The sequence below is a fragment of the Cydia amplana genome, chromosome 8, assembly GCF_948474715.1.
Source record: "Cydia amplana chromosome 8, ilCydAmpl1.1, whole genome shotgun sequence".
NCBI lineage: Eukaryota > Metazoa > Arthropoda > Insecta > Lepidoptera > Tortricidae > Cydia > Cydia amplana.
Window position 1 is genome coordinate 9,134,800 of NC_086076.1, and position 16,892 is coordinate 9,151,691.

A 16,892-nucleotide genomic window follows, 5' to 3' on the forward strand; every position below is an offset into this window, starting at 1 on the left:
CTAGACTTTTAAACAAAAAAATTCATAGCGGGGTTTTACTTCAATAGGTACTAAACTAACCAGAAAAAAAGATAGTTTTGTGTGCAGTAAAGACAATGTATGTATGCAATTAGGATGTATGGAAGCAGGTAGAATTTTTTATTAACCTTACATTGGTCAATACCATCATAAAAGTTGAGGATTAACTGTAAGTAATTATGTAGCTAGGTCTCCAGTATAATAAGAAATTAGGATACTTAGCAAACTAGTTTCCTTGTATAGTAAATAGGTACCAACTCTAGAAGGTCACGATCAGTGAATTTACATTTAATTACTGCGCGTACTTTTTGTTTCCGTGGATGGAAAAAGCCGTATAAAGGTACGAGCAAGTAGGTTTCTAGATTATATTGTGATATCCTTCTGTTCTCATTGCAATAAAATACTTGAAATCTACCTTAATGACATTTTTACAGATATTTAATAAGAGCGTTTTTATAACGCTACCTACTACAGAGAATTTATAGTACTTAATGAGCATCGACAGTTTTATGTTATAGTTCGAATAAATAGCGCCGGCAGCAATCAATAAACTTAGTAAGTATAATAAAGCTACAATGTGAACAATCGCAATAGAACAATCCTGCTGTGATTTTTATATTATAAATATTCCGCCGTGAAAAAATAATAAATAATAAATATGCATATCGGTGCGAGCAAGATACGCAGCCAATAAAACATAAGTATCTTTATCACATTATTAACGTGCATTATGGTAGCATTATCCATAATGAACGTTAATAATATGACGCTAATGTGAATAACGCGAATGTGGCTTGTTCCTCGGCCGCTTGTGCCTTAGTCGGGCAGGGACTGACAATAAGAGTTACCAGCCTGGAAGAGAATATACAGATACAGATATAAAGCTGGACCACGAGGCAAAGCTGCAGAATCAGCTAGCAGCGTTGGCCGCCCGCTCCGCGATCGCTTATGTTTTTGACAGGTGGGACTGAGTAGTGAGTAGTACTACTAACTAACCCGGAACTAACACCTCTGGAGTTGCAGGCGTCCATAGGCTACGGTGACTGCTTACCATCAGGCGGCCCGTATGCTTGTTTGCCACCTATGTGGTATAAAAAAAAAACTAAGCCTAATTAGTACTGATAAGTAGTACACACCTGGAAGAGCAGATACCCGGAGTCGTACATCCAGAAGTCCTCAGGCGCGTTGCCGGGCTTGGTGAGCTGGATCGCGAGGCAACGCTGCAGAATAAGCTGGCAGCGTTGCCCGCCCGCTCCGCGGCCGCTCATGCCTTAGGCGGGCGGGGGCGCGGGCAGCGGCATGCTCTGTTGACAAACAATTCTGACTCTTAGTACCATTGTGCAAGGTTACCTATGTTAGGAAGGTGCAGGTTATGTTAGTAATAAATAGTATTTTATGCAATCCTGATATAATGGAGAGATTTTCAGTCGAGTGCCGTGTTTAGGCAACGAAGCTTGCTGAGTTGCCTAAGTAAGGTACGAGATTGAAATGAATATTATAGTTGAGTTGGGAGCCCATACATTTAAAAGTACCCAATTGCAGTTTTTGGTATACGGTATCTTAATTCAAGAAACTCAGTCGACGAGTAGAAAAAAAATATAGGCACAAATACCGAAATAAAATGGGTCCCCAAAAAGAGCACATTTCTAAACAGCGAAACAAACTCAAATCTTAAGTGACGTTATTTTATCTAGAACTTATTTCCCTACCTTACCTATGAAATTAGTTTTTCTTTCTACTCTCTGATTTGGATAGTTCGCCCTGTATTATCATCAGTCCATGAGTACCTACAGTAATAAATCGTCTTCCAATTAACATTTTAAAATACTCTGCTCAATACGTATTTAAATCCATATTGTTAGAAATGGAGATGCAGATGCGAGGGATGTATTCAGAGCAGCCGCAGGTGCACGTCCGATTGAACAGAATTGAAATACTCTGGTTTTTAATGAGCTTTCTTTTCAATCACTTCATTGTAATGCAGTTGGATGTTTATATAAAAAGCTTTGTACCTATTACTGATTCTTTAACAATTGGTTCAGGTATTCTACGTTTTGCCAGATTTCGTAGAAAATTAAAAATAATACTACATTGTTATGTATGAGAAGTTGTCAGCAAGTTTATTTAAGAATAAAATAGTTTTTCAACATTTTTCATGTACCTATCGTGTTCGGTTTCCCGGTTAGTCAAAAGCAAAAATCCTTGATAAGAGATAGGAATCTCAATAAGGCATAAGTTTTAGTTTACTGTCACGTCACAGTTGGGACTTGAGGCGATTCTGACGGGACATCCCACGTTATAGGTACATACAATGCTCGCAATATATCTACGTATTATTTATTTATTCATCTTTAGTCGGAAAATTAAGTAGGTAGAAATAAAAACACAAGTTCGTTCTTACAACATACGAGTATAACACCCTAAGTTACTTTGATATGATTGGATTTGCATTTCATAATACGAAATTCCTATCGATGTAACGTATACCGTCACCATCATATATGGTTAGTGTAGCAACACCTCACAATACCTCAATTATAAAGTGTCATAATCTTAAACTCATATAGCACAAAGTTGTCAGTGCCAGCCCAAATTGGAAAAGCAGGTTGTAAAAGATTAACTTGATCTTTAGCCAAAAAAATTGTTATTGGTTTTTGTTGTGAATTAAAACAAGTCCCTATAAGTTATACAAATAATTAGCCAGTAGAGTCTGTGCGGAAAGAGAAGAGTCGTGGAATATATGGGAACCAATAGGTAAATTTTAAGACTCTTTTCTTTCCGCACAAACTCTATATATCACTTATGAGAAAAAGATTGATCATTGCCGTCAAATATGTTGTGGAAAATTGTTTATCCCAATTGCGCATTTGTAATAGCATTTTCATAAGTTCTCCATCGCCAACGACACCTGTCAACTGACCCATTGCGACCTCTAAACGTGAAATTAAGTACGAAATGTGGATTAGTCAGCTATTTCATATATAGGAGAAAACTTTTTATTGAGTAGGTACTTACTACAACCACAGAATAAATAATAGTACTAAGTACAGAAGACTCACTCTCTAACAAAACGCGTCTGTTACGATCAGCACAGATATGGCCGCTAGGTGGCGACAGCGCCACGCGCGGCTTATGGCTTTCCCCAAAATTGGGGCCGAACGGATGTACTTTTAGCTACCTGTAGCAAAGCGACGAAATCGCGGAGTGAGACACGCCTGCTACAACTTACATACAGCTGTAGGTCGTTACGGATCACTGGTTCGCCTTGTATAATATTTAGTGCAATACGGTGCAATTCCCATATCTTGCGATTAAGTTGTAGAGATTATGCATCCGTTACGTTATTTATGTTTCCGTTATAAGAGTGAATCACTGAACCATTTCTAGGTAAAATCTTAAGAGTGATAAACAAGATATCGGTTTGATGGCTCCTGTAGCCTAGTTAATACCTCTATTAATGTATTTTTCATTAAGGTACGACGTAGTCGTTGATACTTTAACCTTTTAACCGCCATAGAATACGTCATCGAGCGTGCTCGTGTCGCCGGGGGGTACGAATTTACACGAAGTTTTGTCTTATTTATCAGACAGCGGCGAAATGAGCCCGATTTTGTATGTCTTATATATCAGTCTACGGCGGTTAAAAGGTTAAAAATTAAAGTCAAGGCATTCGCACGCATCTCATTACAAACTGTCATCTCCGAAATTAAAGCCGTGACCACCTTCACGAAGACAATAGTTGTAAAGACAAACGATTTACGACTGCCGGCCCTTGACCGGCGGATTACTGATAGTTTGAGAACAAGGGGACCGCGTCCTTTCACGGGTTTGACAATCGCTGGAAATTAGTCTGCCTAGATAATTGTAGATTATTTTTAAGTAAAATTTAGCTTGCGTATTAAAAAGGAACTTCATTGATGAACGTGTTTTGGTAAAAGAATTTATTATAAAAAGTTAGGTAAGTACTACCTCTAAAATTACACCGAATAAAAAATATGTATGTAATATTTTTCCAATATGACCTAACTAATTCAAATAAAACTTGAATTTTTAGTCGCTATTGGGCGAAGGGCCCGAAACATGTCGCCATAGCAACTAAAAATTCAAGTGAGTGAAACCGTTGTCGTATAAACAGTTTAAAATATGTCTCACGAAAGTTTAATATCGATCAAATACGTACTTATCGAAATATAGTTTTTTCGTTTGACATACATAAGTCATTGACAAACAAACAAAGCCCATAAAATAAACACACAGGTAAGAAAATCGTTTAAAATTGAAGATTTTTGACATATGTCAATCAGTGTCATATGTCATATCACACTCCCCTAACTGCTGTTAGAAGTACCTTTGAGTCATATCCCCTCGGTAAAACAACGTCCGTCTCATACGAGACAAGCTCTTTGTGCGACCTGCAAAATGTCGCACAATTAGCTAATTAATGCAATAAATATAGCGACTTAAAGTTGAATTATTGTACTAAATTCCATTCAGTTTTTGCAGCTTAATATTCTTTTTATCATGTTAAACACATTGCATTTCAGACGCGAATTTAATTAAATTGATAAAATTAAAGCATACCTACTTAAACAAATATCACAAATATCGATAATACATGCATCTATTTACATGCTTCTACTAAGGAACTACATGCTTCAAATACCGACAATTAAGTACACTAACAATTACTTGAAGAAAGTTATTTAACATCCAACAACATTAAATAGGTACGACTTCTATTGGACAGTTGTATACAGTTTATTATAAGCCAGGCGTTATGGCTATAAACATCGTCGCGGAAGGCGACTAATTATATAAACCAGCACATATTTCTACGGGACAGCTATGCTGCTTACACTTATGTCGTAAAACTAGATGGCGCATAATAAGATGACTAGTGTTCCCAAATCACAGGCGCTCGCACTTAAGGGGACGGTATATGACGTTTTCGATTTAGACCTCACTTTATGCAATCAATTTGTTCAATGAATGATTAATAACTGCATTAAATTATACGTAAATCTGTTCACGAAGAAGCCGTGTACCGGCTCTTCACGCCATATTTTTTTTTATTTCCTGTAATTCTCTACAAATCGACACTAAAAGTGTCCAAAAATCAAAATGTGGAGTTCCGTTTGAGCAAGACGCATTACAGTTTTGTCTTTGACAGTAATTGAGTTGTTGTGGGATTTTGAAGGCTAGATAACTAAACTACCAGATTATTATCTACTTATATTTTTACTCACAAATACAACACAGAAATTCAATCCCAAATGTAAACTTTCGTATAATTTCCATACATTGACGACATCACTCAAAACTCTTCTTCGAGTCAGATGGCCGTTGGCCTTGCATCGAAGCAGACGTGTACGTCGTCATAGCTCGTTTTTGACATTAATAAAGACATTTCATCATATACGCATACGAAAATGTATACCAGTAGATAAATTGTATTTCATAAAATAGGGTAAATAAATATAATCACGTCGAGCTCCAGTCAAATTTTAAATGTGAGTTGTTGTTATTTACGGGTCGTAACGGTCGAAAACAGCAGTAAATTATCCTAAAACAATACGATTACAATCGAATTTAAGTAACTTGTTCCTTCAAAACCCGCTTAAAATGAAAAAAGTTTAAAGACTCGTTTTACTGATTGGGATTGATTTTCATTATGCTGGTATCAATTTTGCGTCATTATAAAAATGTATATGACTTCTGTACGTCAATGACTTTTGATGTCAATTAATTGTAATCTTGTATTTATGTTAGAGAATATTATATGTTCATTTAAATATTACTCATCTATTAATACGAAGCGTAATTCGTTTAATACCTAAAGACTTGCAGTGTCTACACCTACTTTGTTGACGTTCGTTCCGTCTATGTATGCGATTACGTAACGTGCTGTTCTGATAATCTTCAAGAATCAAGATAATTAATAACGGCAAGACCAGCATTTGGAGACCGAGATGAAGCTTACAAGCCAATATCGCTGCGGCCTGGCCTGCTTATTGTTATGTGTATAAATCGAATGTTATATTAATTTACTATAAAAAACAATGTTTTATTTCAATGACATTCTGTGCGTAGAGGTATGTATGTTTCGGTGATTATAAGAATTATGTCCACACAATAATCGTGCAAAGCAGAGACTGCATTATTTCTTTACGGTATAAGCGGTAAGGAAAAACTCATTGGTATCCTGGCTCGTACCAATGAGTTTTTCGGAACTTATGTACGAAATATCATTTGATATTTACCACTAGCTTTTCGGTGAAGGAGGAAACATCGTGAGGAAACCTGCATACTCGTAGTGCATACATTTGCGAAGAAATTCAAAGCTGTGTGTGAAGTCCCCAATCCGCATTGGGCTAGCGTTGAGATTATTGTCTATACAGGGTGGTCCAAACCGTGACGTCCAAAAATCGTGGGCTATCATAATGTACCCCATATGTATGTTAGCCGATTTTTTGTAGTTTTCAAGTTATGATTTTTTAAGCTTTTAACTTTTCCTATGTAGGTAATATTCTCCGACCGTCCTTAGTCTGGGACCGGTCTGAAAACCAGCGCCGGGCACCTAGGCCCGGCACACGCTGAGACTGGAACCCTTTGCCTAATACAAAGATCTTCTCACTTTTGTTTTGTATATGATAACAACTGTTTTATTTTATTATGTAAGTAATTCTAACTCTATTTTATGTTCATGTATGTGGCAATAAACAATTCTTATTCTTATTCTATTCTTATTCTTATTCCTATGAAATTCCGGGGTTCCCATACAGAGTGGCTGAAAAATAACTGCATTCCGTTGCCAGGGAGGTGTTGGGATTATACTGAGCAACTTTTATTATGGGACCAACCCCGAAATCGCGAAAAAAAAATTGGCTTTTTATACATTTTGGCTAGTCCATTTTCTATGGAAGGGTAATTTTTTTTCGCGGTTTCGGGGTTGGCCCCATTGTAAAAGTTGCTCAGTATAATCCCAAAACCTCCCTGGCAACGGAAATGCAGTTATTTTTTAGCCACTCTGTATGGGAACCCCGGAATTTCATATGAAAAGTTAAAAGTAAAAAAAAAAAAATAACTCGATAACTACGAAAAATCGGCTAACATACATGGGGTATATTCTGATAGCCCACGACGTGAGGAATCTAAAAAAAAATTTTTGGACGTCAAGGTTTGGACCACCCTGTATATAGGCTGAATTATTATTATTATTTATAGGCGGTACGGTACCGTTATTATTTATCAATACCGCTTCGTTTTGAAGGTACTATACCTGTTGAAATATAAAGTACGGTACCGGTATAAAATTGCAGCAGGTACAACAATTTTTTATAGGTGTACAGTCAGCTGCAGAGAAAAGGTACCACCCCTGCATACAATCTTCTATGCAGGGGTGACCTGCAGCTGACTGTACCTAAACCATCACTGACCGAGCGTAGGCGAAGGTCTCCGTTTCAGCTTGGGCAAAAATACTTTCGTTTGTTCGAATGTTCTCCTTTGCATATCACATTTCTCAAATATCTCGAGAAAATTTGTAAGCAGGTTCGGTAGTTGGATATAATTACTCGGTTTCTTTTTTTTTTATAAGTTCTAATAGGCAGAGATTGTCATAAAGGACTTAAGCGACAGTAGGGTCTGTGGTACTTAAGACCATTGTGATTATTCGTAGTGTCCGACCGAAGATTCGGTTTCGGTTTCGGCCATAAAATCATGTTTCGGCCGTAGTTTCGGTTTCGGCCAAAAAACGGCCGAATCTTTCGGCCTGGCCGAAACATACGAAATAGTACTTCGTATTATGAAACTAAACTATGTGACAAAGACCAAAAGTTGGGGAGCAAGTAGGACAACAATATTTATATATACAGAAATTTGTGTTTCGGTCGGACACTAATTATTAGGTACTTACTGATTACGCTGCGCCGCGTGGAACGTGAGGTGCGTTGGGATAAGTACATACAAATCATTCAAGAAAAAAATCCCTTTTAAGATCACTCGTGTGTCTGCCCCTAATAGACTAATTCAATTGAAATTTGGTACACATTTTTCACATATGACAAAGAGTCGGTGATCCAAAGATGGACTAGTAACGTAAATAAATAAACTTTTAACTTTGCGGCCATTTTTTTGTATCGTGTGATATATCAGATATTAAATTGTAAGATATTTACTAATAATAAGCATTGGTCACGTAAATTATTTTTAGTCTTTTTTTGCAAGTATGAATGATATAGAACATTATTTCAATTATTTTTAAAATTAAGCCTATCCAAAGGCGACTTGGAAGATGTGTCATGGGGATCTATATTCGTTGGGTGAAAAACAAGTTTTTTTGTCTAATTATCGTCTAAAACACAATCGATCGGCAATAACGCGGGCACATAAAACAAAAAACTTCTTTTTTCACTCATAAAACTCCTTAAACCTAATAAGAGCTAAACAAAAACAAGTGCGAGTCGGACTCGCATTCTAAGGGTTCCGTATATTAAGTCCGTCTCACACTTGACTGCACATTTCTTATAGATTTTCCTGACATATATAGGTAAAGAACTACTTTGTGTATTTTTTTCAAAATTTTAGATCCAGTTGTTTCGGAGAAAGTGGGCGGAGAATGATCATTTTTTGCCTATTTTCATGAATAACTGCTGAACTATTAATCCTAAAATTATAAAAAAAATATATCTTTGAGATTCTTACAATGAGCTCTTTTATTTGATATGTAACACTATATAGTTTAAAAAACATATTTTTTAATTTTTTCATTTACCCCCCCCAAAAATGGCTACCGTATTTCAAATTCTCTAAAATACATTTTATTTACGTTACACGTCCATCTTTGGGTCACAAATTTACATTTGTGTGCCAAATTTACATATGTGTGCCAAATTTCAACTGAATTGGTCCAGTAGTTTCGGAGAAAATAGACTGTGACAGACGGACGGACAGACAGACAGACGCACGAAGAATTATATGTATATGCACTTATCCCAACGCACCTCTCGTTCTACGCTGCGCGGGGTTCATTGCCGCTCCTACCGCCGTAAGTGTAAGTACAACTACATCATCAAGGCTACGATCGAAGATAATCAGTTCAGCACTGAAATAATAGCGGTGGAATGCCAGTATAATATTTAATTAGGTATTTATTTTAATTTTATAAATTTAATAGCAAAATAAATAGCGAATATACGATACTCGTACAAGTAAATCTGTAAAGATCTTAGGGGTACATCAGCCGACATATATTATTAAATTTTATTTTGTCGGCCTTAATTAAATTTCCACCCTGCCGAAACTTTATTTATTTAAATTTTTAATTGAATTGATTTTTCGCCTTATGAATAACCGTATAGAGTAGTAAATAACATTTTACATCTGACTTAATGACATCTGGGTTTATTCGGTTTAACTTTACAAAACGCGTATCTCGACAAAGCCATAATATGCAGAAAATAGTTAACAATCAAATGAATTAAATTAGAATTTAAATACGTCACGTGTGACATGAACAGACAAGGAGAGCAAGATTTAATGTATTGTTTCTCTTTCTTCTTTCAATGGAACGTTTTACAGTTTCTGTTCCTCAAAAGAGGTCAGTGGTTAACACTAAACTCAAAACGCTATCTTAAAAAAACTTGATGGGTCAATGACCTGTCCCAGTAAAGTGAGGTAGTGTGCGTGAAGTGCGCTTGTGTGTGAAATGGGGTAAATTGACAGAATCTGAAAATTTACCCACCTCTACCGTCACCTTAACTAACAGTATTATCTCATATAACACTTTCAACTCTCGCGTTTCGTACACATATTTAATTTCACAAACGGGTCTACCGCGATATAATTTCATTGTTTTTACCTTAAATTCCGACGTTTCAGCTGATTTGCACCAGCTGTAGTGGAGTCAATATAAAGTTAAAGTTACATTAATTGCACAGTCAAATGTTTCTACACGGGTGAATTATATATCATATTGAATACCCGGCTGCGAATTAACAACTTGATATCTGTTCCCGTTTTTGAGAAATAACATTTTTTTTATTTTTTATTTTATACTACCTAAACAGTAATTTCACACTAGAGATTTTTTGAAGAATGGGCTATGAAGCTTACACGACTACACGGTCAGAATTTCTCCCGACAATAATATTAATTATAGATTTAATGAAAAAAACAATAACTTTGTAAGTTTTTCATGACCGAGAATATCCCACACTGAGAGAAAAGTTTACTATTGTGGTTAATAGTATTTGTTTCGATCATGTTTAATTTATCTGCCTGAGGAACTGCTATATTCGCAGAATAGCAGCATGATATTGGAAACAAACAGCAAATAATGTTCTACACAATTAATGGACACTTCTAGTTTTTTGACAGTAAGTGTACAAGTTATTGAAGAATAACATACTTATTTTTCTCGCAATTATTAAATCAATTTCCAGCATAAAAAGTCAATGAAGTATGCTGTATTTCCAGGCTTCCACAGAGGCCAAGTCAAACTTTGTTTAAGATGTCAAAAAGATATCATTTTGTTATCATTCGCCCAACCGTCTCGCTCGCACCAATACATATTTCATCTAGTACGAGTGAAATGCACGCGCGAATGATATAAAATGACATCTTTTATAACAAAGTTCGAATTAGCATCAAGGTATATTAGGAAAATATACCTTATGACTTATGGCATTGCGTTAAGGTTTAATAATTCAATGCATAAAGTGTCTGTGTTTATGTGAAAAATGATAGGTGTCAATTTTTATATCTATTCACAAAACGTTTAGAATACAGGATGCACAGTCAGATATAAATAGACCCTTGAAGTCTTACAACTATCTATGATACTGGATCTCAAGCTTATTTGGTTAGTAAGTACCGTCCACCAAGTTATACTTCGAATAGCCACCCGGACAAATTCCAAAGCTAATTTCGAATTTTAAAATTTGACAATTCACGAGAAGAGTAACGTAACGTCAAAGGATATGTTTGTCCTTTTCAACGATCCTGTCATCCGATGCTTGAGTAGAGTGAAACTAAAAGAAGCAAATGTCAGCAATTCATAACGCTTAGTTTTTGTTAGCGTTAGCGCATCGCGACATGAGAACTAGTATGAGCCTGGCCCTCGATTACGTATAATTGCAAGGAAACTTGGGATCAAGTTATCTTAGTCAATTTAGAGCAGTTGGAATTCAACTCATTGTGAAATTTTTGAACGTTTTCAAATAATTTGTTGGATTAAGTAGTAAAAGTGTTACAATGTGTTATATATTTGTGATCTACTTACAAGGCCCTTTCATTTGGTACCCCACATGGTATGTTTAAAAGAAAAATGGTAAAAACTTTGCGTCATAGCAACTACCCTCACCACTTTCGCGCTTGTCATCTCATATATTTGTGTTCAGGATATTATACTGAATGCACTGATACCAAATATACTCATATCCGAGACGACATGAGCGTAAATTTTTCTAGAAGACTTTTCGAGAAAAGGCCAGGCTACAATATCTTTACAGGTTGATTGATACTGAGTGTATTAACACCATGTTCACCCATATCCAAGACGATATGAACGAAAAGTAACCTAAAGCCACCCTACCAACATTTTCGTAACAATGAGAGATTATTTCTTGGAAATAATGTTGTAATATAAACTCCTTGTAGAGCACCTACCTGCGAAGAGATCGTGCTGTCAAAGTTGTTAATGATTTAATATAATATTGTTAATTAACTAAAGCAGGGATCGGAACCGGTTTTTTGCAAAAACTTAGAAATAACCATATTTTTCGAATAATTTTATACTCGAAATGTAGGACTCAGTTGTGTTTTTAGGTTACGACTTCGTATTATTAGATTGCCCAATTAGAAATGAATTAATTAGCAAAGAACGAAAAAATACCGTTTCCGTTCCCATACAAAAAATACCGGTATCCGATCCCTGAACTAAAGTTTTATTAATGCATCATTTCATTTTATACACCGCGGGATTTAATAACCCGAAAGATTTAAATCACGTATTTTTGACGACAGTACGAGTAAATAATGTTATATCAACATGGGTCCAATTATATATTTTAATTAAACTACTATTTCAGTACAAATTAAATCATATTAATTTACCGCTTCTTTGTGAACAAACCTTTATTCAGAGAGTGAGCGAGTTTAATTAATCTCAAGTAGAGAAACAGAGAGCGAGCATGACATTTCATGAATCACTCCGATATCATACGATGCACGGCGAATGCAGTGACATGTGTTCCATGACAAGAAGTGTCAAGTTATGTCTAAAGTGTCATTCAATAGAACTTGCGAACTATGTAAACAAAACTTGCTAGTAATTTGACATTCAGTGTCAATTTTAGTATGGCGGTTTGTTTACATAGTTAGCAATTTCTATTGAATGACATTTTAGGATCAGGTTTACGTTGAAATTATTTCAATTGATTGGCACCTCAAAATACCACAAATTGTATCAAAACTTTATTAATTACTACAACAGTAGGTATAGTGCAGTTATTATTGTTGAAACTTTGCGATAAAATCTTTTCCTTTGAGTGAGGTAACCAAAGCCATTAACCATGATTATATCCGAAAGAAATCATGCCTCTTATTGTTTTAACTCATACTACAGCTGGAAAGGGATGATTACTTGAATGACCTTTTGTTAAAATATCGATCATGCTTATCAGTACGTATTTTAAATTCTCGATGTGTTGATTTATACTGAGTAAAGTAAAATAAACAACTATGTTAAACAATTACGCTTTTTTATTAATTTAATGAATTAGGTTTTCGAAGTGTGTACCACCGTTTTCAGCACAAAGATTTAATTTTAAACGGATTTCATTATTTAGGTTTACAAAAGTGTTCTTTATTTCTTCGGAAGCCGTTCGAATTTTTATTAATAATTCTTCTCCAGAGTTCACTGGTGTTGAGTATTCCTTCCTTATCTTTCAGAGTTCCCCATAGAAAAAAAACCAATGGCGTTAAGTCGGGTGACCGGGCGGGCCAGGTTAGGACGTTGCTTCCACGGCCAATCCACCTCTCAGGGTATTGTTCGTCTAGCCAATTTACGAACTTCTAGGCTGAAGTGGGTCCGTCGTGCCGGAAGCACATAGTTCTTCGGGTTTCCAAATCCGTACACAAAGTGAATATCCGCTAAATGAATTTTATTTATTACAGTCAATCAAATTTAAAGATGTTATCTTGCGCATATCTTGTGTGACATATGAAATATGTCATTTTATTGACATCAATTTCGTCATTTTCGTCAAACTATCAGCCAGTTATCGTAAAGGTAAATAGTTTGTACTCTCGTGATTGAGAACAGAACAAAATTTCGGTAGTGAAACCTTTTTGTAGGATATCAAACTTAATTAAGTGAAACTGGCTAATAACCATGTAGTTAGTGCGTCTGCGTGTAAAATTAGTTGGTGGCTACGTCACGCATAAGGGTGTGTTAGAATTGAGATTTTTTTACTTGTGATTTGTTTTAAATAATTAATATCTCTTAAATTAAGGGTTTTTGGACTATGTGTTATATAACTTTATATACTCTAATTAGGCTCTAAAATCGTTGGTTTCAATCTTTCGGGTTATTAAATCCCGCGGTGTATATAACCCTATTACCCTTTGAATGACCTTTTTCACGTTTTCTACAGCAATGCAGTCGACTGCAGCAATTTTGAAGCGCGACATTGCTACCGACTGCATTACTGTGGTAAATGTCAAAATCGAAGTTCCTGTCTGGATTTTGGCGTCCATTAAAAATAAATAATCAAAGGAGGTCATCGATCAAATGGGCCGGAGGACAAGCCATCGTTAACTGGTAGAGAATGCCTTATGGCATTAAGTCCGCCTCTTGTACTATAAGGTTTTTCTTTTGTGCAATAAAGATTAACCACTTTATTCATAAACTTTACGGGCCTGATTTAGTTCAATTATGTTTATCCCTTACTTACAAATACATAAGTTAAAGTGACAGATAAGGACAAACGATTATTACTATTATTAGCTAATTGAGGTTTGTAGCGCGTTTATGAATAACGGGGGTTCAAGAAATAAAATAAATACAGATGAAGACAGTAATTATATACGCATTTTATTACGGAAAAAGATTTAATATTGGGTGTAAATGAAACGGGAATTGGAAATATAAAATAAAATGATATTATATTATTCATTTCCGTAAGTCAAACCATCATCTTTATTAGCATTGACATAACGCTCAACTTCGCACAAACCGTATGGTTTTTCACTAAGGAGTGATATATTCTCTTTACGCTAAACTTTATGGTGGGTAGACAAGTCTGTATACTTCTTTGGAACTAACTGCCACAGTCTGTCATAGCCATGTCATAGCCTCATAGCTGACATATGTGACGTATAGGAGATACCGCAATGCATGCATGCATTGCGCGTTTTATAGGAGCTTGGCCTGAGGTGTGTTAAGTAAGCGCGCAACGCATACCGATGAAACTGGGTAAGATAGTCATGGGAGAATTAACGGTCGACCGGATCGCGAACTCTCGGCTGTTGAAGCGGAACAATCGTCTGCCGCGAACATTGAAGTGAGACGGAGATATGGAAGTCGATAAAACGTTCTCTACAGTGAATCAGTACCCGCCATTTAGGGTAATTTAAATAGCTTGGATGATTTAATAATGGTTTTATTCCATACAATATTACATATACGTGGGAGATTTTTTGTTGTTACACTAACATGAGAAAGAGATTTGAGAAAGTGAAAAACAAACCCACTGTCCATTTTCTCGAAGCAACGAAAACATTTTCAAAACAAAAATGGTTAATAGTAATTAAATGGATTAATTTACGTGAGAGATTTTTTTGTAGGATATAGTAAATATACAGAGCTTAATTAACATGTAATTGTTATGTACACATAGTTGTTATTTTTATATAAAAAAAATATTTTTAATAAAGAACATTATTGGGAGCTGGTTTTGGTGTCAAGCTGGGAGAAAATATAAATACATAATGAGTATATGTTTGAGAACTGCATATTAAAAAATCTCGAGTGTCGGATTCATGTTTTGATATATTTTTTCTATTTTAATAATAGTTTGGATTTATTAAAACCATGTGACATATTTTGTGGAGATTTTTTTTTAAATATAGTATTTGCAACATAGGTTATCACATCTCAAAAAATCTCTAGTGTGAGAATTCATGTAGAGCTCTCATACATTATGAACTGTGCTGACCCGCCTACTGTGGTCACGGAAAGACTGACAATCCAGCAAATGTCAACGGAGACATTAACAAAACGGGTTACTAATGGATTACCAAAAAAAATTTGCCAGATTTTCATATCCCAAACAATGTATCCCAAAAATATAAAAGCCAACTAATAATTTCCCAACTAAACAAGTCGCATATAAATATTTTCCAAGAGAACGATATGGAAAAACATATTTTGACATGTCCTTACTTTGGTAACATTTATCTTACCAAATTTCAATTAAGTACCTACTCTAAATTATTAGTTGCCAAAGAATACAAAAACCATAACAAAACATGACAAATGTAACAATTATCAAAAAAACGTGACAAACTTGTATTTTGGCTTTACTTATTTCGACAATTATTATTTCACAATTTTTATTTATTTGACGGAGGCGCGACGCCCACCCGGGCGTGGTACCTCGATGTATTACTTCACAGCTGGAATAGTATGCTACCAGAGGGCCTACCGCGAAACACGTTCGACGTGTTACCTCCCTGTCACACTTACGTACGAATTTACAAGTGCGACAGAGAGGCAACACGTCGAACGTGGTTCGCGGTAGGCGCTCAGTGCATGAAATAACTTTCGGACTCGTTAACCGTACCAGTACAACAAACTCGGCGGGACACATCTTTTCAAAACAACACGTCTTCTCTTTATTTTACAAAAGTAAGCTTCTAATGACACTTAAGAAATCAAAATAACACTTGGAAATAAACACTTAGCTAAATGGTTAAAGAACGTGAGAATCTATAAGCTTTCAGAATAATCCTTCAGGTATAAGCCTTCAGGAACGTGGCGAATTAGGCACGAGGTTGGCTAGCGTCCGATATTTAGCGCAGTCAAATCAATTCTGCCGGCGGAGCCTCACCGCTCCCGCCTCGAAGTCCAGTTGGCAAACCTGCTCGACAAGTCTACCATCATAACAACAAAATTGCCAACTCGTGCCTACGTTCACCCAAGTTAAACTACTTGACGTTCCAAAGCCTTCTACCTGTCATCTTAGTTCAACAATACGCTAATAGATGGCGTTACTTTCTACTTAACTCTATTATTCCGTTAAAACCAAGTAATTCGTAGCCAAACATTGCTAATCGACTTTATACAGGCGTCTAAAACTATGAACTGTAACTGCAATACGTCCTTCTGGAGTCTCGCTCCGACATATAAATACATAAAAATTTAGTAATGTCAAATATTAACAGAACAAACTATGTCAAAAATGCAAAAAAGGGTGGTATGAATTGCATTTAACTAATATTTTAATAAGTGGGTAGGGTATTGAAGTATTCGTATAAGAGTTTGATTCCGATAGAGATAAACACCAAATTTAACATTAACGATTTTTGAAATCAAGAATTCCGAATTTCTATTACTCCGAAATTATGAATTCCGATTTGACGTGATTCCTATTTTAAATATCCCCATTTTTTGAATTTCGAATACCGATATTCCGAAATTATCGAATCTTGCTCTGCATCTGCTCCGGCGCTACGGGCAAAGCAGCCCCTTCGCCCTTGCGTATAAAAGCGCAGGCACAAATGCTCGCCTCCGCAGCTTCGGCTCACATTGTGCTCTGCGCTTTGCTACGGCGGGCGAGGGCTGCTTCCCCTCTGCTTTTTACATACACTCTAGG

The 16,892-nt window shown here is 35.9% G+C and overlaps 1 protein-coding gene across 1 annotated transcript in view; it reads right to left on the reverse strand.

Moving 5' to 3' along the window:
- The window catches only part of LOC134650329 (probable serine/threonine-protein kinase DDB_G0267686), a 199,309-nt gene that overhangs the window by 147,312 nt on the left and 35,105 nt on the right, over nt 1–16,892 (reverse strand). Inside the window, exon 2 of the mRNA XM_063505290.1 lies at nt 1,155–1,322. Within this exon, the coding sequence (XP_063361360.1) occupies nt 1,155–1,286 (132 nt within the window). The 5' untranslated portion in view covers nt 1,287–1,322. The remainder of the gene's footprint in view (nt 1–1,154; nt 1,323–16,892) is intronic.